At 42.4% G+C, this 19,410-nt stretch overlaps 2 protein-coding genes across 11 annotated transcripts in view; both read right to left on the bottom strand.

The window, feature by feature from the left end:
- Positions 1 to 647: 647 nt before the first annotated feature.
- Positions 648 to 8,292, bottom strand: SIRPD (signal regulatory protein delta). 4 transcript variants are annotated; one of them, XM_072800345.1, is made up of 5 exons: positions 8,035 to 8,292; positions 7,370 to 7,530; positions 3,632 to 3,979; positions 1,433 to 1,783; positions 648 to 1,051 (listed from the first exon to the last, which is right to left on the bottom strand). In XM_072800345.1, the coding sequence occupies exons 2-5, from the start codon at positions 7,440 to 7,442 to the stop codon at positions 966 to 968; spliced, it is 858 nt and encodes a 285-aa protein (XP_072656446.1). In that variant the 5' UTR covers positions 7,443 to 7,530; positions 8,035 to 8,292; the 3' UTR covers positions 648 to 965. The 4 variants fall into 4 exon arrangements, with proteins under 4 accessions (XP_072656446.1, XP_072656449.1, XP_072656448.1 ...); XM_072800348.1 differs by having other exon boundaries at positions 1,446 to 1,783; XM_072800347.1 differs by having other exon boundaries at positions 1,460 to 1,783.
- Positions 8,293 to 11,695: 3,403 nt separating this feature from the next.
- The window catches only part of LOC140618214 (signal-regulatory protein beta-1-like), a 58,077-nt gene continuing 50,362 nt past the window's right edge, over positions 11,696 to 19,410 (bottom strand). For 6 of the 7 annotated variants that reach the window (XM_072800338.1, XM_072800339.1, XM_072800340.1 and 3 more), the window contains 2 exons: positions 18,608 to 18,937; positions 11,698 to 12,072 (listed from right to left, as the gene is read on the bottom strand). In XM_072800338.1, the coding sequence (XP_072656439.1) occupies positions 11,942 to 12,072; positions 18,608 to 18,937 (461 nt within the window). In that variant the 3' untranslated portion in view covers positions 11,698 to 11,941. Of the gene's footprint in view, positions 12,073 to 18,607; positions 18,938 to 19,410 lie in introns of all 7 variants that reach the window. The other variant, XM_072800336.1, reaches the window with a different exon arrangement.

Raw genomic sequence — 19,410 nt, 5'->3', positions numbered from 1 at the left:
GGATCTGAACTTTCTCCTATGTTACATGAAGGATTGGACCTTGAGATGGACGTAATGTTGTTTTTAGTCTATTGAACATCTATTTCATTGGGTTGATGGATTCCCTACCTAGCTCCTCCTGTCCCTTGTAATAAAGAGTAAATGAAAGGCATAGGAAAGGAAATTTCAAATGATTCCCTGGGATTCTAAGATGAGGTAATGGATATTAACATTTTCTATACTTAATCTCTTCCATTATATGAAAAAGATCTATGTGCAGCAAGATAGACAAAGCCAGGCAGAGATGAATAAAGATGAGAGAATTCCAAAGAATAAGAGTCTCAGTGGCACTGAGCCCTTAGTCCTAAAGCTCTGCATTGGATGCTTTGAGAAACCTAGAATCCTTCTCAGCTACAGGATCACATTAAACTAATATTTTGGGTTCTTATCCCTTGTAAAGAAAGGTTCTTCACTAATACGTAGAGCATTCTGGAGAGAGCCCAGACCCTTTACCTCTTCTATTATCTGTATCTCTGAATCGCCTTGAGTCTCAGTTTCCTCATTCATACAAGGACAATCATTCTTATACTCAAGTTGCTATGCAGGTAAATATAATAATATGGGAAAAGTAGATGCTTAGTACACAGTAGATGCCCAACAAATAGTAGTATTGTAGTATCACCAATTTAATCATTTTTCAAGATGGATATTGCTCAGAGTTCAGAGATTATAACAAAATAGACAAAATAAAAAAGTAAGGCTTTTGGAACAGAAAAAAAAATGATTTGAAATTGTACGTCAGTGCTCTGTGGATGTGGGAACTTTATCACCTGGCATCCCTTAGGACAGTGCTGACTTTAAGCAAACTGGCTTAACAAGGAGATGTTTTCTCTCCCATTACTGAAGGTCCAGAAGTGGGGTTGGAACCAGGAACAATATTGCCGTGCAATGTTGTCAACCCACATTCTTTACATCTTTGCACTTCACTAGAGTAGATTTTTCCTCAACTTGGTTCCCCTCATGGTCATAAGATGGCTCTCTGGATCACCTGGGGCAAAATGATTGCTTGTTCCTAGCCAACAGGAGAGAGAATTGCATTAGTTTCCCGGATTTCTCAGCAAGTCTGTCCTTTTCATTATGGACACAAATTGGCTTAAGCCAGTCTCATATTTGAGCTAATCACTAGTAAGGAGTCATGAAATTATCTTAGTTTAGTCTAGCTGTTAGGAGAATATTGGGACATCAACCAAAATATCCCTCATTACTCAAATGACCTTTCTGAGTCTGTTTCTCCTCATGTTAAACACTTAACTCACAGGTTGCTGAGAGAATGACATATCATATGTTTAATGCACCTACAATAATATTTAGCATTATCTAGTAATTCAATAAATGAAGGATTGGTTAACTGAGATGATAGCTCATGATAGGAGGTGGAGGAGACAAACTCAACTAGTCACAAACACCTCAGTGCCCGGACCTGACTGGAACTCTCTGTCAGGTTTCCCCTCTTTGAACTTCACGCAGTAGTAAGTGCCGGCATCGGCAAGAGAGATATCACTGATGCGGATGGAAAAGTCTGTGTTGCCAGCTTTGGTGATGTGTCCAATTTCTTTTACTCTGGGAAAGAGACCTTCTTTGAAATTGTAGATTAATTCCCGGCTTGGCCCAGATCCCTTGAACCATAAGACAGGTCCTTTTGGGAATGAATCTGGTACACTGCAACTCAAGGTGACTGTCTCTCCAATTGATACAGTCTGTGTCATCTCAGATTGTTGCACCTGGAATATCTCATGTGTGGTTCCTGCAAAGAAATACAAAATCATTTCCCATTTCCCATCCTTTGACCCAGGCAGGACTGAAGAACTTGGATCTAGATCATGGGTGGACTTCATTTAATGACATGTGTGAGCACACACACACTGAATTTAGAGAGGCCTCTGCAGGTGGTGGAAGCTCCTGACCTGACTGAGGGGAGTCAGTACAGTGGATCAGATGTATTTCTTCCCCGGGTCCATGTCTCAGCTCTGAACCAAGGAAAGAAGAGGACAGGGAAGGAGAGGGCTGGGATTATGAATTCATGGAGAGAGACACTAGTCTCTCCCCTATCTAAATGCCCCAAATCACACAGTGCACTTGGGGATGGGTCCAAGTGCCCTCTGCCAACCTCAGATTGACATTCATCTCTTTTCTGAAGGGTGAGCAGCCACTGAACTTGTGGAGATATTAATTCTGAGAGGTGTGGAGAAAGGGTAAGTCATGAGACAGCAAGCCTAAAGAATCGGGAGCCATTTAGGACTACTAAGTTCATGCAGGCAGAGTATGTTTCCTCTGCTTATCTGTCAAGAGGGAAGAGACAGTTTCCTCTTCTCCACAAAAAAAAAAGAGTAGGACCTCAAGGGACCTTGTCAATTTTGGAAGGCCCACAACTGACCCCCAACATTTGCTACCACCAGCATCACTCCCCCATATTAGTCAGGTCCTGGTAATCTCTCTCCTTTCAGGTTGGCAAACTGTCAAAACCACAGATGGGCTAAGGTGTGGGTTGGAGCAACAAGGGAACTCTGGGAGAGAATGGCAGGTAAGCTGCCTACACTCTCATTTCTCAGCTTGAGGGAAATATGTAAATTTCCCATGGCCATTGGGTGGCATGGAATGTGGCTGGACTTGAAGAGAACATTACTGGTTTTCCCAGAAGAACCGATGGACACATGATCTCACTGTATTTGATGAAATGAATTCAGAGAGTGGCAAGAACCAGGAAGCACTGGTTGTCCTCAGAAAAGAGGAGGAGAGCAGAGCTGGGGGTAGACGAGGGCAGACCAGGGAAAGATCAAGTGCCAGAAGAGTGACTCAACCCCTCCAGGACAGCTTTTCCAAAGAAGATCTGGGGGTGAGTGATACCCGAGACCCCTCTTTCTGGTCTTCTGGCTCCCCAGAAACCATAATAGGAGACCATACCCACTCACTGGCTTCCTGTGTGGGGAACGGGGTCCCTGCCTGCATTGTGGTGGCCCTCAGGGACCTGCCACCAGGGCCCATTACATTCCAGTTGGAAATGGGTGAGTGGAATGGTGCAGGCTGGTAGAGGTTCTGCTAGCCTGTGGATCCCTTTGTTTTGGCTCAGGAGGTATTATCAAGCTTAGGGGAGTACATGTTAAGATTTTGTCCTAAATCTGTGAGATAAGATGTGGCTACAAGGGTTAGTGAATGAAAATTGGGTCTCAGAGCATAGGTTAGAAGAGACTCAATGGATAACTTCATGCCAGGATTGTCCCCCAGACCTTAGAAAAACCAGCCAGCCATCTAGGTCTCACTTTTCTCACTTTTTGAATCATCAAGTGCATACCTGTAGTTGCATTTTGTCTATTTGGTGTCTTTTTATGTGAGGGTTCCCCTTGCCATATGTCACTGGTTTGGTGGAGTTGTCTGTCAGGGAAAGGCATGGCCTGTCAACATGGCTTGATTCAATATCAGGCACAGGATTGAAGAATGGTTAATCAGTAGGGCCGTCTGCAGAATCTTAACTTAAAGGTGGTTTGTGATTGAAAGGGAACAGAATCTAGTGTGTATGATGATTTATACATGTTTCAGATTTTAAAAAATTTATTTTTATAAACCAAAGGGATGGAGTTTGTCAGACTGTACTCACCATTCACAGACACATAGGTGCCTGAACCTGATACATACGACATGTCAGGGTGGCCTATTGTTAGCTTCACACAGTAATAGGTGCCCACATCTTTGGGTGACACATTACTGATGCGGATGGAATAGTCTGTTTGGTTGAACTCTGTGTCTTCTACTTGGGTTACTCGGGGAAATTGGCTTCCATTGAAATTGTAGATTAATCGTCGTTCTTGCCCATTCTCCCTGAACCACAAGACAGGCCCTGCTGGGGAGCGAGCAGACACGTTGCAGCCCAGTGTTAAGATCTCTCCAGCTCTGACTGAAATTGAACTCTCAGGCTGGGTCACCTGGAACTCTTGATCTGAAGTTCCTGGAAAGAAATTTTGCATCATTTCCCATGTTATTTGTCTTGGCCCAAGATGTTCTGAGGTTCTGGTTCTACATCAACATACATACTCTTTTAGCAACATGTACTCTTGCCAAAATATGAAAATTACAAACTGGGTTGCCATATGGGATGAGAGGAAGGCGACCAACGTACAGAAAGGGGAAAGGTACCTTTCTTCTGCATCACAATAGGAGAATGGCCTGGAGCATAGTAGGTGCTAGACAAACAAGGGAACGTGCTGAATAACAAATTATCACAAACTTAGTTTAAGGAAACACATATTATTTCATAGTTCCTGTGGACCAGGAGTTCAGGCACAGTTTAGCTTAGCTGTCATGCACAGAGGGAAGGAAGATGATGTGAAGATGCAGGAAGAAGGCCATTTAGAATCTGAGGATTGTGGTCTGAGGCTACCAGAAGCTAGGAGAGAGGCCTGGAACAGATTCCCCCTCACAGTTTATAGCAGCTTTAGTTATGATTGCCAAATATGAAAGCAACCAAGATGACCTTCAGTAGGTGAATGGATAAAGAAATTGTGATACATGCAGACTGTGGAATATTATCCAGTGCTAAAGGAAATGAGCTCTCAAGGCCTGCAAAGGTATGAAAGAACTTAAATGCTTATTATTAATCAAAAGGAAAAGCCTGCATACTGCATGATGCTAACTATATGACATTCTGGAAAACGCAAAACTATGGGATGGTAAATATATAAGTAATTGCCAGGGGTTAGGGTGGAAACAGAGGACTTTAGAATGCAGAGGACTTTTAGGGCAGCGAAACTACTCTGTATAATTCTATAAAGGTGGATATCACTATACCTTTGTCCAAACCCATAGACTATACAAAACCAAGAGTGAACCATAATGTGAACTGTGGACTTTGGATGTTAATGACATATCAGTGTAGGTTAATCATTTGTAATAAATATACCACTGGTGGAGGATATTGATAATGGCAGCAGCTGTGATGTGTGGAGGTGGGGAGTCCTATGGGAAATCTCTGCACCTTCTGCTCAATTCTGGAGTGAACCTAAAACTGCTTTAAAAAATATGAAGTCAATATATAAAAGTCATATCATGACCGTATCAAAGGTCAACTAGATTTTCTTCTATGATATCTTGTAAGCGTTTTATAGTTCTGTGTTTTATATGTGAGTTATTTTTATGAAGGCTGTTAGGTCTGTGTCTAGAATCAATTTTTCTTTTTGCACATAGATTTCCAGACGTCCAATTGCTCCAGCAACATTTGTTGAAAAGACTATATTTGCTCCATTCCTAATGATCAGTTGGCCGTATTTATGTCGGTCTATTTCTGGACTATTCTGTTGCATTGATCTGTCTCTTCTCACACCAATGCCACTGTTTTGATTACTGTGCCTTTCTAGTAAGTCTTGTAGTCAAATGTTGTGAGTTCTCTGACTTTGTTCTTCTCCAACATTGAGTTGGCTATTCTGGATCTTTAACTTCTCCATATAAACTTTAGATTCAGTTAATCAATATTCACCAAATAATTTGCTCATATTGATTGGGATTGTATTTAATCCTTAGATCAAGTTGGGAAGAATGGATATCCTGAAAATATTGAGTCTTCCCATCCATGATATGGGATGTATCTCTATTCAGTTCTTTTTTGATTGCTTCAATCAGTTTTCTAGCTTTCTTTATATAGATCTTTTACACATAATATGAGATTTATACCTATTTCTCTTTTTTGGGGGGTGATGATGTAAATTGTCACGTGTGTTTTTGGTATATAGAAACACTATTGATTTTTGTGTGTTGATCTTGTATCCTTGCTGAATGTGCTTATTAACCCTAAGAAGGCTTGTTTTTTTGTTTTTTTTGTTTTTTTTTTTGTTTTTGTAGATTCTTTGGGATTTTCTATGTAGACAATCATGTCATCTGCAAATAAGGAAGTTTTATTTCTCCCTTTCAGTTTCCTTTCCTTTCCTTTCCTTTCCTTTCCTTTCCTTTCCTTTCCTTTCCTTTCCTTTCCTTTCCTTTCCTTTCCCCTTCTGTCCCTTCCCCTCCATTCCTTTCTTCCTGTCCCTCTTTCCTACAAGTTCCAGAACAGTGTTGAATAAAAGTTTAGAGTAGGGGCATCCTGCCTCAGTCCTTATCTTACAAAAAAAATTCAGTCTTTCACCATTAAGTATAATGATAGCTGTAGGAATTTTTGTAGATGTTCTTCATGAAATTGAGGAAGTTCTCCCCTATTTCTAGTTTGCTAAGAGTTTGTATTGTGAATGGGTGTTAGATTTGCCAAATGCTTTTTTTCTGCATCAACTGATATGATCATGCCATTTTTCTTCTTTAACTTGTTGATGTGATGGGTTACACTAATTAATTTTCAAATATTAAAACAGCTTTGCATGCCTGGGATAAATCCTTCTTCGTCATGGTATATAACTTTATACATTGTGAAATTTCACTTGCCAACCTTTTGTTGAGGATTCTTGCATTTAGGTTCATGAGGGATATTGGTCTGTAGTTCTTTTTTATGTACAGTCTATCTGGTTTTGCTATCAAAATAATAATGGCCTCATAAAATAAGTAGGGAAGTGTTTCCTCCTCTTCTATTTTCTGGAAGAGATTTATGAACTTGGTATTAATTCCCATTTAAATATTTGCTAATATTTTACAGTGGGCCTGGGTGTTTCATATATTTTACTCTTTCCTAAAACACCCAAGGTTTCTTCTTCCTTTCTTAGATCAGATAAGAGCCTTGGCTTTCTCTTTCATCTGATTTGAACCCCTCCTCTTTCATCTACTCTGGCAATTGGAACTCAAAGCCTCTGCTAAGATGGACCAATAGCCTTGGGGAAGAAATTCCACATGTTTGTTCAGCTTTTTCAGGAAGCAGCGTTTCAGCAAGCCTGCAGGGTTCAGCTTCCATCACTGACCCAGAGAGACCTCTAGTGACCACTTCCCACCAATATTCCATGAGCACACAAACTTTTGCAAATTTTTAATAGTGACTATCTTAGGGTGGAAACATTGTGGATTCTTTTCATGCTTCATAATTTCATGTTCTCCAACATGTTTTTCTTTGTTGAGAACTGCACCTGTGTGGTGGTAATACATTTGAAAGATAGGTTCTTTGTTTCTAGGGGTTAGGAGATGAGAGCTCTAATGTGTGCTGTGCTCAACCCTTTGACCATTAGGGGTGTCCATTCCCAAACAAAAGGGTCTGGAACAGACTTGGCCATTGGGAAATCTTGTGAGCTGGGAGCCATTCCAATCTAGTTCTATAAATTCTGGCTGTGATAGAGAACCTCCCCCCTCCCCAGGAAATTCTAGGGAAACAGATGAGGAGAAAAAGTAAACAAGTATAGGGGTCTCCACCACACATATCTGAGACACAACTCACCTGTGAATCTCAGCAGCAGAGTCAGCAGCAGGGATGGCAGAAGTGGGCAGGTTTGGGAGGCAAGTACAGGCATTGTGGTGGCCCCTGGATCCTTCTCTGTCTGAGTGTTGTTCTAGCGGGTCCCAGGACTCTGTGCTCTGAGGAGAGAAGACACTCCCTGCCTCCATGAGGTCAGAGGAAGGGGATTGTGATGAGAAGAAAGACCGCAGGACTTATCACTTTTTCTTTGAGATTATCAAATGGACAGAGAAGGTGATCACAAGCTACTGATAAGTAGCTGCTAGAAATGGTTGGTTTTCTATAGTTGAGGGCATGACACTTATAGGCTTGTGCTCTTTCCTGAGCCTCCTCTCATCTGAGGTCTCTTCACCCTGCATCTCTGCCAATTTAGAGGCCCAGAGATATGGTGTGGGAAAGAGATTGGAGCTTAGGAGATGGTGATGATTTGTGTCTTAGAGGATAGAAGGGGCTACAGGGAAGGTGGGGCTGGGGGACTACTTTGCAGGATGGAAAGCAATGCACCTAGAAATACATTTGAAAGGTGAGGGCTGCCTCTGCTGTCTATGCTGAGTTTAGGGCTAGCTCAGGAAGAAGGAAGTGGAGGGACATAAGAAATGCTCTTGGAAAGAGAGAGAAACCAGAATTTCGACTTCTTTTTTTCTCACCTCTGCAAAAGACTCTACCCAAGCACAAAGGTTGTGGTGAGACTCTCAGTCCACACTCAGCTGGTGACCCTCTGATGTCCACAAGTCTACTGTCAGGCACTGACTCTAGGGTGATTTTCCTGTTGCTTCCTTGTGATCCCTGCCTCCTCTCAGAGATCAATAGGATGTTAAGGCCAGGAGAGGTGTTACAACAAGAGGAGAGTCCACAGTAAGTGCAAACTGCCTGTAGGAGATGACAAGACTCCTCTCCTCTTGTGATGTCACCATCTTATCACATTGTTCTGGAATGATGAATTCCATGCTGGAAGGCCATCCAAGGCCCTTGCTGAGGGCTGGACAGGATCTTTCTTCCAGGTTCCAGCATCCTACCCTTCCACCTCCAGCAGACCTCATACCTTCCATTGGATCCAATACTCTATAGAGCCTGGGATTTTAGTGCCCTGATCAAGAGCACTGGCTTTGCAACCAGATGCAAGTAAGGTTCCAATCCTGAGTCTACTTCTTCATGGCTGACCTATATATCCTTTGTCCTTGAAATTTTCATTTGTATAGCTCAAATATTCAAAACTCAGACATTCTCTTCTCCCCTTATACTCTGTTCAGTGTGTGGCACATCCTCTACCCACTTGGTCAAACTGAGAAGGGGCCCATGTTCTACACCCTCACTTGTCAAATCATGTCTGCTCTGTACCAGACCCTGTTCATTTTACCTCCTAAATACTTCTTGAGTCTATGTCTCTATGTTCATTGTCATCTCCTGCTAGAATGATAACTAATACTTCTTAATAGGCTATCCTCAAATCTTTTGCCTGCTGTAGATCTACCTTCTACTTCATCCAGAGTGGTCTTTTACAACACAGATCTGAGTGCATTCCTTTTTTTTTTTTTTTTGTATAAAGAATTCTGTGGATTCTCATTGCTCCTTATATTAAGACTGTTTGCTTTATGATGATATATGGTGTATGACATATAGTATGTGATTTATTGTATATGGTATGTGGTATATGGTATATGATAGTGTAAACAATTCATCCTTCCATGGCTGGCTTGGCCCCCACAGACAAAGGGATCCCAATCTTTTCTGGTACCCACCACAGCCTCTCTTCCACATCAGGTTCCCTGGGAAATAGGGGCTGAGATAAATATTAACAAGCAGGTTATTTTTAAGGAATACTTCAGGATACAATGGTAGAGGGGAGCAGAACTGTTTAGAAGAAGTTGAGTTACAATGAAGTCCCAAAGAAAACTTCAGCTGATCTTCCATGGACCTCTGGTGCTAGGATGTTCCTTTAAAGTTGTCCTGAGCTGGGGTGAGAGGGCTGTTCCTTTACGTTTCCATGTTGATGAGCCACTGGATATGGCAAGTTCCCAGACATAACCTTGGGCATAGTGGCTCTTTTCAGGAGGCCATCCCAAAGAGGGCTGACAGCTGAGGGCCATCTCCTGAAGCCTGGTTCATCACAGCATCCACTCTGCAGAGCCCCTTCTACCTCAGTTCCTTGGGCACATGACAGGGATTAACTGCCCCCAGTATCACTGAATTCTACTCCAGAAACTAATATTGCACTGTATGTTAACTAACAAAATTTATTTATTTATTTATTTATTTATTTATTTATTTATTTATTCATTTATTTAACTAACAAAATTTAAATAAGTAAATAAAGCTATCCCACTGCACCCAGGAGCCCAGAGTTCTCTCGCCTCACTTGGTCTAACCAACTTGCGCTTTACTAGTTGGAAACATTAAGGATGAATATCATGAGGGACTGAGAAACAGTTTCTTCTGGGATCTCTGAGTGCTCTGGAGTGAGCTCTGTCAGGGGACAGAGGAAGGAGGAGAAGGGAACCTCAGACTTGTGAAGTGAGATGAAACCTCAGTATAGAAACACAAATGTCTCGTCACCACATACGTCTTTGCATTGTCGTATGGGGGTGTAAGAGGCAGAGATCCAGCTGACGACAAAATGTTGACATTTTAAAAAATATACTTAATTTTTTGGAACAGTTTTACATTTAGAAAAAAATTGTGACAATAGTACAGAGTTCCAATATACAGCTGCACACAATTTCTCCTCTTATTAGCATCTTACATTAATTTGGTGCATCTGTGGTAATTATTTTATTGTACCAATATTGGTACATTATTATTAACCAAAGGGCATGGTTTATTGAGATTTGTCGTAGTTTTGGCTGCTATAACAAACATCACAAACTGGATGCCTTGAACAGGAACTTATTTCTCACAGTCCTGGAGGCTGGAAGTCTGAGATCAACATGCCAGGATAGTTGGGTTGTGAAGAGAGTCCTCTTTGTGGTTGCAGACTGCCAACTACTTGTATTTTCACCTGGTGAAGGGTGGGGGGGGGGTGAGCTGGCCTCTTTTCATGAGGACCCTCACAACCCTCACAACCTCATTACCCATCGATGATCCCACCTCCAAATCCCATTACACTAGTGATTAGATTTTAACATGTGAACTTGGGAGAGACACAAACATTCAGTCTAGAAAATATTTCCTTAGTTTTTACCTGCATGTCCCTTTGTCTTCCAGAATTCTGTACCACATTATATTTACTTGTCATGTCCCTTTAGGCTCCTCTCAGCTGTGACAACTTCTCTGACTTTCCTTGTGGCTGATGGCCTGTCAGTTTTGAGGAGTGCTTCTCACAGAATGTTTCTCTTTTCAATTTGTCATATGCTCTTCTCATAAGCAGACTGGGGTGATGGGTTTGGGGAGGAAGAGAAAAAGTGCTGTTTTCATGACATTATATCAGTGTGCACACTATGGCCATGATTCATGACTATTGGCAAACTTGTGATTACCTGGCTGAACTATGTTTGTCATATGTCCTCCCATTTTGTCCTCTTTGGAAGGGAGTCACCTCAAGTAGCCTGGATGTCAGGAGTGGGCAGTTAAGTTTCCCTTCCTTAGGGTAAAGTATCTGTTTAAATAATTTCATAGTTTCTTGCACAGGCCATTTTTTCTTTTCAATTATTTATTCAATTATTTATTTATATCAATATGGGCTCAAAGATATTTATTTTATGTGTGAAGCTATAACCAGTCTTAGCCAACTCAGGCAGCTATAACAAAATATCCCAGCCCAGGTTGCTTATAAATAAATTCTTGCTTACTGTTGTGGAGGCTGGAGTCCAATATCAGGTGGCTTGTCTGGTTGGGAGAGGGTCCTACATGGATTTCTGATTGTTTCCTCACATGGTAGAAGGGGCTAGGGAGCTCTCAGGGGGTTTCTTTTTTAAGGGCTAATCCCACTCATGAGGGTGGAGCACTCATGACCTGCTCACCTTCCAGAGGCCCCCACCTTCTAACACCATGATATGGGCTTGAGAATTCCAAAACTCAATTTTGTGAGGACAAGAACATTTAGGGCATGGAAGAACCAGATACTATTTTACTTCTTTGTTGCTCAAAATGTTGTAGTTTGGCCATTGAAGGCTCTTCCAGGTTATTCTTGTGCTCGTTTGACATACTCCAATCAGTGATTTATTTATTTTTTTTTAATTCCACTTGCTTACACTCTGGATAATATGGTTTTCTGATATGGTTTATGAGAATTTTTAAGCTCCTAAAAGAGTATTATTTAGCAAAATGGTTTTAGATACATGCACCACGTGATGGAATGAAGAAATATTTTATTTTAAAATCGCTATTTAATAGAAACATGTTTTCAAAGTAGTCGCCAATTTACTTTTAAATAATGTGATGACCTAACACATGGCAGTCATTGTTCTGGCAACTGAGGACACAGATAGTCCTTTCTCTGTCAGAGTCGACATCCTATTTGAGGAAGAGACAAACACACATAGGCAGTTTTCACTTTGCATGGTGCTGATGTCAGTTGCCACAGATCAGTTAAATAACATTAGTCTCCCAACACATGGTTCAAGTTTTATTTACAAACTCATAGTCAGGCCCTTGCTTCCTGTGGGCATAAGTGGCAGAGACAGTGATGAGCAACAGCAGCTTGGGGCCCAGGAAGACAATCACCAGGAGTAGAGTAGATAGCTTTGGGTCTGAAAATGAATGGACCAGAGACACCATTAGATGGGGCACCCAGGAAGGAGTCCATTCCCTCGAGCCTCCACTTACTCTATCTGAGGTGACTGGCTTCATCAATTCTCTAAAGGTCATGAATCTTCCCTGCAGTCAGACTCAGGCAGAATTTGGGATAAGAAGTTCCCCATTTTGTTAATCCTTTCTCAGGCTGCCTTCTTGAGGGAAGAGATGGAGAGAATGAGTGCCTAGTAACATGCACACATGGTTTACTTGTTTCCCAGGACCTATGGGCCCGATCCTATATCCTCTTTCTGGTGAAGGAACAGGCTCATAATTTAGAGAGGGTCATAAGATGAGTGGATTCAAACCCAGGGAGTCCCTCACTGCTGTCCTACAGGATGACTCAGACTTTGTGTTTGGGCCAAAATAAGACCAAACTCTTAGGATCATAGAAATAAATGTCAGCCTGACCTTGAGTGGAGTGAGGACAGGTGTCATGGTGAGAAAGGTGCAAGGCTTCCCTGCTTTGCTCCATGGGGCTTGATGAACCCATGCACTCAAGTGCTAAGGGAGGCTTCATGGTCGCCTGACCTCATGAGACCTGCTCTTGGATAGCATCCTGGAGAGGTAAGGAAATGGGGTCTAATATTTGGGGGAAAGTGTTCAAAACCCATCCTGCCCATCTCGACGCCAGTGCCAACATCAGTTGACATTTTTCTGTTGAGCACAGAAAGTTGGATCTGGAAGCATAGCTTAAGATTTGTTGCCTTTTGTGCTGGGAAAATTGGACAGCCACGTGCAGAAGAATGAAACTAGACCATTCTCTTACACCATACACAAAGATAAACTCAAAATGGATGAAAGATCTAAATGTGAGACAAAAATCCATCAAAATCAGGCAGCCCCGGTGGCCCAGTGGTTTAGCACTTGCCTTCAGCCCAGGGTGTGATCCTGAGGCCCCGGGATCGGGTCCCACATCGGGCTCCCTGCATGGAGCCTGCTTCTCCCTCTGCCTGTGTCTCTGCCTCTTTCTCTCTCTCTCTCTCTCTCTCTCTGTGTCTGTCATGAATAAATAAATAAAATCTTTTAAAAAAAATTCCATCAAAATCCTAGAGAAGAGGGATCCCTGGGTGGCTCAGTGGCTGAGCGTCTCCCTTCAGCCCAGGGCCTGATCCTGGAGACCTGGGATCAAGTTTCATGTCGGGCTCCTTCCATGGAGCCTACTTCTCCCTCTGCCCTTGTCTCTCCCTCTCTCTCTCTCTCTCTCAAACTGTGTGTGTGTGTGTCTGAATAAATAAATAAAATCTAAACAAAACAAAACAAAACAAAAACAAAAAAACAAGAAAAAAGAAAAAAATCCCGTAAGAGAACACAGGCAACACCCTTTTTGAACTTGGCCACAGCAACTTCTTGCAAGATACATCTATGAAGGCAAAGGAAACAAAAGCAAAAATGAATTATTGAGACTTAATCAAGATAAAAAGCTTCTGCACAGCAAGAAAAAAAAAAACAGTCAACAAAACTAAAAGACAACCACAGAATGGGAGAAGATATTTGTAAATGGCATATCAGGTAAAGGGTTAGTATCCAAGATCTATAAAGAACTTATTAAACTCAACAGCAAAGAAACAATCCAATCATGAAATGGGCAAAAGACATGAACAGAAATTTCATCAAAGAAGACAGACACGGCCAACAAGCACATGAGAAAATGCTCGGCATCACTGGCCATCAGGGAAATACAAATCAAAACCACAACGAGATGCCACCTCACACCAGTGAGAATGATGAAAATTAACAAGGCAGGAAACAACAAATGTTGGAGAGGATGTGGAGAAAGGGGAACCCTCCTGCACTGTTGGTGGGAATGTGAACTGGTGCAGCCACTCTGGAAAACTGTGTGGAGGTTCCTCAAAGAGTTAAAAATAGATCTGCCCTATGACCCAGCAATTGCACTGCTGGGGATTTACCCCAAAGATACAGATGCAGTGAAACGCTGGGACACCTGCACCCCGATGTTTATAGCAACAGTGTACACAATAGCCAAACTGTGGAAGGAGCCTCAGTGTCCATCGAAAGATGAATGGATAAAGAAGATGTGGTTTATGTATACAATGGAATGTTACTCAGCCATTAGAAACGACGAATACCCACCATTTGCTTCCACGTGGATGGAACTGGAGGGTATTATGCTGAGTGAAGTAAGTCAATTGGAGAAGGGCAAACATTATATGGTCTCATTCATTTGGGGAATATAAAAAGTAGTGAAAGGGAATAAATGGGAAAGGAGAGAAAGTGAGTGGGAAATATCAGTGAGAGAGACAGAACATGAGAGACTGCTAACTCTGGGAAATGAACGAAAGGGGTAGTGGAAAGGGAGGTGGGTGGGGGGATGGGGGGACTGGGTGATGGGCACTGGGGGGCACTTGATGGGATGAGCACTGGGTGTTATGCTATATGTTAGCAAATCGAACGCCAATAAAAAAATATACAAAAAAAGATTTGTTTTATGATGACCAGATTTTGCTTTTTACTTACATAAAGAAATTTAAATAATTTTTTGAAATATATGGGATAATCTTAAAGGAAGGAGCAGAGACCTCACCATATTTGCCCCTGGGTTGTTGTAGGATGGCAGGCCTCAGCTGGGTGGCCCTCTGGGCTTTCTCTGTTGAAAGAATTGCATTGCCCACTTTGCACCTGCTTCTAGAGGGCAGCCCGCATTAGAGGACTGGAAGAAGTGGGAGTATAGAGGTTTAGGTCTTTCATTCCATTTAAAACAACTCACAAAGAGCATACAGTTAGCCAGCAATCTGTCCAAAGCCATGTTTGTTGTGCTGCACTATGTTCAACATCTCACTTTGCCAGTCCTGCCTCCTCTTTCTCATGCATGTGGATCAGGGAGCACTCCATAGTGAATTTCCCTTTCTAATAGCATCTTATAGTCTGCTTCCCAAGGCACCTGACATGTGGAGTTTGTCTGGGAGGGATCTGAAAAACCCTCTCTAATGTGCAGATTTGAACTTGGGTCTCTATCAGTTGGCTGGCCAAAAGCCCCCAGCTCTTGTGGAAGGTAGAAAGGTAAGTCCCAGCTAGCCCTGCTATTGTCACTGCTGAAACCTCACTGTGTTGTCCTGGGACAGTGTAAGCAGAAGAGGGGAGTACCCTGGTATTCTGGAAATGCGTTGGTAATTATAAGAACTACAGGTTGAATGGCTATTGCTGGGCATCAATCCTTCACAGAAAGACAGTACATCCTGAAGACCAACTGATCACACATGAAAGGTTATGTGTAAACATCAGAGGACTTCTGGGCAACACTGTAGACTATTGCCTCTTAGAGCTGGAGGGCAGAAAAAGCTTGGATACATAATTGGGTCCGACATACTCATAAGCATCAGTACTGTAGAGAGGATTGAACTCTCAGTTACAGTGCACCTGCTCTGCCAGAATAGGGCCATGATGTGGAAATATGGGAATAGATACTGAGATGTGGGATAGGAACATTAGGGCTAAGGCATTCAAAGCCCTCAGGGCACTTGTGAGCTGCTGAGGACAAGGCAGAAGCATAGCTATTTGTGTCCAAATATGGCCTCTCAACCACCCTCCACGTCCCTCCACACCCGCCACACACACACACACACACACACACACACACACACACAAACAATAAAAAAACAGTAAACTCAATGGAAAACTGCTTTCAGTAGTCATTGAGGAGCAATGTGCAAACTGCAAAATCTCCAGGAGACAATAGAGAAAAATGAAATTCAAATGCACAATACCTTAAGTCATTGCCCTCTTACCTTCACCAGCCACAGGAAAGGGCAGGAGAAACAGACAAGGATAGACAGCCAAGGAGCCTGAGAGTTATTTGGAAATCTCGCCAGCAATGCTAATTCCAGCTTAAATTAGAAAATATTGGAAATATGTTCTGCAGATATGGACACAGATCATATAAAGGGGTTCAAAATATGCCTGACTCAAGAGGGTTGGCTCAGAAATCATAGAGTCTGTGAATATGGTACCTTATACTGCAAGAGAGACTACATGGTAATTAGCTACAGTCTTGAGTGAGTCATTATCTTGGACTATGGGAGGTAGAGAAAACTTAATTGCAGGGACTCTACCAAGTGAAGGAGGGAGGTAGGAGAGTGGGAGCAGGAGGTGTGATGACCACAGAAGAGGTCAGTGCATGCAGGGGCCTTGGTAGAGGAGTGAGGCTGTTTCTAAGAGTTGGAACACTAAGGACACAGACTCTTCCCTAGAGCCCCCAGAAGGAACGGAGTCCTGCCTCTCCCCCACCCCATTTTAGACTTTACAACCTCTAGAAATGGAAGATAATGAATGTGTGTTGTTTTAAGCCACTAAATGTGTGCTAATTATTACTGTAGCAATAGGAACCTAATACAAGGAGGCAGGGACATTTTAAAAGGATAGATGTGAATAAAAGGGACAGGCATGATTTAAAATGCATATTTTTGGGGGGAAAGGCAAAAAAGAAGGAAGAGGTGCGGTTTCAAAATTAAGTGGTGAAGGGATAAAGGAAAATGTGGGAGGCACACATGGGGTCCTGAAAGAAGAAGAAAGATCAGAGGACTCAGAACCTCTCTCCCACTGTCCAAACAAACCAACTAGCCTCAAGCTACAGTAGCATACTTGGTCATGCTATGCTGAGAGAAGGGAATTCTTTTAAGGTAAAAGTATTGTAAAATACCATAACATGAACAAAAAAGATGTGCATATTTTTAAATTTTTTAAATTTATTTATTCATGAGAGACACACAGAGAGAGGCAGAGACATAGGCAGAGGGAGAAGCAGGCTCCATGCAGGGAGCCTGTTGTGGTACTTGATCTCTGGTCTCCAGGATCACATCCTGGGCTCAAGGAGGTGCTAAACCACTGAGCCACCTGGGCTCCCCCAAAGATGTGCATCTTTACACCAGACCCACTGGACCCATGATGGCAGTGGTCAGAGACTTGGGATGCCCAGGGAAGGTAGCATCCTTGTACAGCAGGGTCACATAGGCATCTTGCACTTGGCTCCAGTATGCCAACCCAGACAATCCTATAATCTATTTACAGGCTTAGCACACTAGCAAGCTTGCTAGTTCAGGGACACTGGAAGCACCAGAATAACATCCTTGGTCTTAGCTCAGTGCAAGACAAAGACTGAAAACTAAACCTAAGCCCCTCAGAGAAGATGAACTTCTCTTTCCTTGCTTTCCTTGTTCAGTAAAAGCCTGATCTCTGGAAATCACATGAGGTCCAAGCATAGAAGGGTTCTGAAAGGTAGAAGAGCAAGGCAGGCAGGCTAGGTGCTTGCAGACTGGAGGAAGAACACAACACTAAGTATTCTGTCTCCACACTCTTGACTCCCTGAGCACAGAAGGAAACTCAGGTGTGCCATTTGGACAAAGTAAAGTCTAGTATCAATAATCTTAGTTCCCATTTCAAAAAATGAGAAGGAGCAAATTAAACAGAAATCAAGCAAAAGGGGGGAAGAAAGAGGAGAAAAGCAATAAAATAGAAAACAGAATCAATATAGAAAATCATTGAAACAAAAGTACATTCTTTGAAAAGACTGATAAAATTGAAAACTTTCTAGCAATTCTGACAATGAACACAATGAGAAATGACACATTTCCAATATTAGGAATGAAATAAGAAATCACTACAGACCCTACAGATGTGTAAAGGATAACAAGGTAATATTATGAGCAATGTATGGGCAGAAATCTGATAACTCAGAGAAAATGGACCAAATTCCTCAAGAGCACAGCCTGCCATGAGCATCCAATATGAAATGAATTCGAGTAGCTCTAGGTATTCAGATTCTTTTCAAATCAGCAAAAGAATTGTGGAGGCCCAGGTGCTTCACAGGAATATTCTTTGAAGCATTAACAGATGAATTAAAAGCAAGGTAGGTGTACAAAATGAAGTTACAGTAAACATTTTGGAAAGTCTGAATATATACTCCATTTTAGATGCTATTAGGGAATTATTGTTAATTTTTCATATTATGTAATGGTGTTGGTTTTGTAGAAAAACTAATGTCATCAATCACATGAGTACACAATTATGGACTCTATTTGCAACTAGATGTGCATCCATTAGTGGACAAAATGATGCAACTTCTGAATACTTCTAGTTTTAAGAGATGTTTGCTGGGTTGAAGATGAAAAGGTCTAGACGAGATAGAGACCAGACCCAGGTAAGAAAGAGCAGGAAGAGGGGGTGGCTGGCCTATGTCCTGACATAATCCTTGTCAGGTGAGGGAGCAGGAGGTAGGACACTAACAACAGGATCATCTCCCTCCTCCTCTTCTTTCTTTCTCTAATGTGTGTTTATATCAAAAGATCTATAAAGATATGTACCAAACTCTTACCAGTGGTCATTCTTGGCATGGGGGCTTTGGGGAAAGGGAACACAGTGCACATTTTACTTTGTATTTATAGACTTCTGGAATAGTCTAAGCATGAATTGTTAAGTTTCACATAAAAAAACAAAAGATAAAATTTAAATACCAGGTCACCTGGCATTGAGTCTTACCAAAGTTTTTATCTCTGCATTGGTCCTTTTGGTGGGCAGAGGTCTCCAGTATACAGCTTTTGGCAACTGCCCGCTGCCCATCATGCTGCACCTTGCAAGTGAGCACCACTTCCTCCGTGTGGACAGATAAATTTACCAGGAGCCAGCTCATCCAGTTAAAGGTCCCATCCTTGTTCTCTATGAAGCTCAAGACTGTTTCTGTTTGGGACATGTTTCCATTTTCCAACCAAGTCACCTGCAGATGCTGTGGGTAGAACTTCTTGGCTTCACAAGTGACATTCACCTGATCCCCTGCCACGAATTTCTGGGCAACCACCAAGGTGGGCGGAACTGAAACAGCACAGAGCAGAAGCTCTGACCTTATGGAACAGACACATCACAGGGGAGGGGCTTGAGTACTTAGCTCCCACCACATACAGCAAGGGAATCACCCAGAACACTGCCAGGCATGCAGCTGGTGCTCAAATACTGAGGGTAGTCTTCGCATATGAATGACACCCCTAAGTACAGTGCCCGGCACACAGTAGGAGCTCAAGGACCGATAGCTCCTATTAGGGCAAGAATGAGTGAAATCAAGACACACTGCAAGCCCCTGGCATGCAGTTAAAACAGAGTAACTGTAGCAAAACAAATGAAATCACCAAGCACGCGGTGGCTTGGATTACAGCAGGTGCTCAATAATTGGAAGCGCTACAGTAAAGTAAATGAGACTGCCTAGCATAGTGCTTGGCACATGGTAGGTGTTCACCAGGCAGCTGCCATGGAAACCGGGGAGGTGAGTGTACATCCAGGTGCAGGGTGAC

This window comes from Canis lupus, chromosome 26, assembly GCF_048164855.1.
Source record: "Canis lupus baileyi chromosome 26, mCanLup2.hap1, whole genome shotgun sequence".
Taxonomy (NCBI): domain Eukaryota; kingdom Metazoa; phylum Chordata; class Mammalia; order Carnivora; family Canidae; genus Canis; species Canis lupus.
This window is presented reverse-complemented; position numbering and strand designations above follow the sequence as displayed.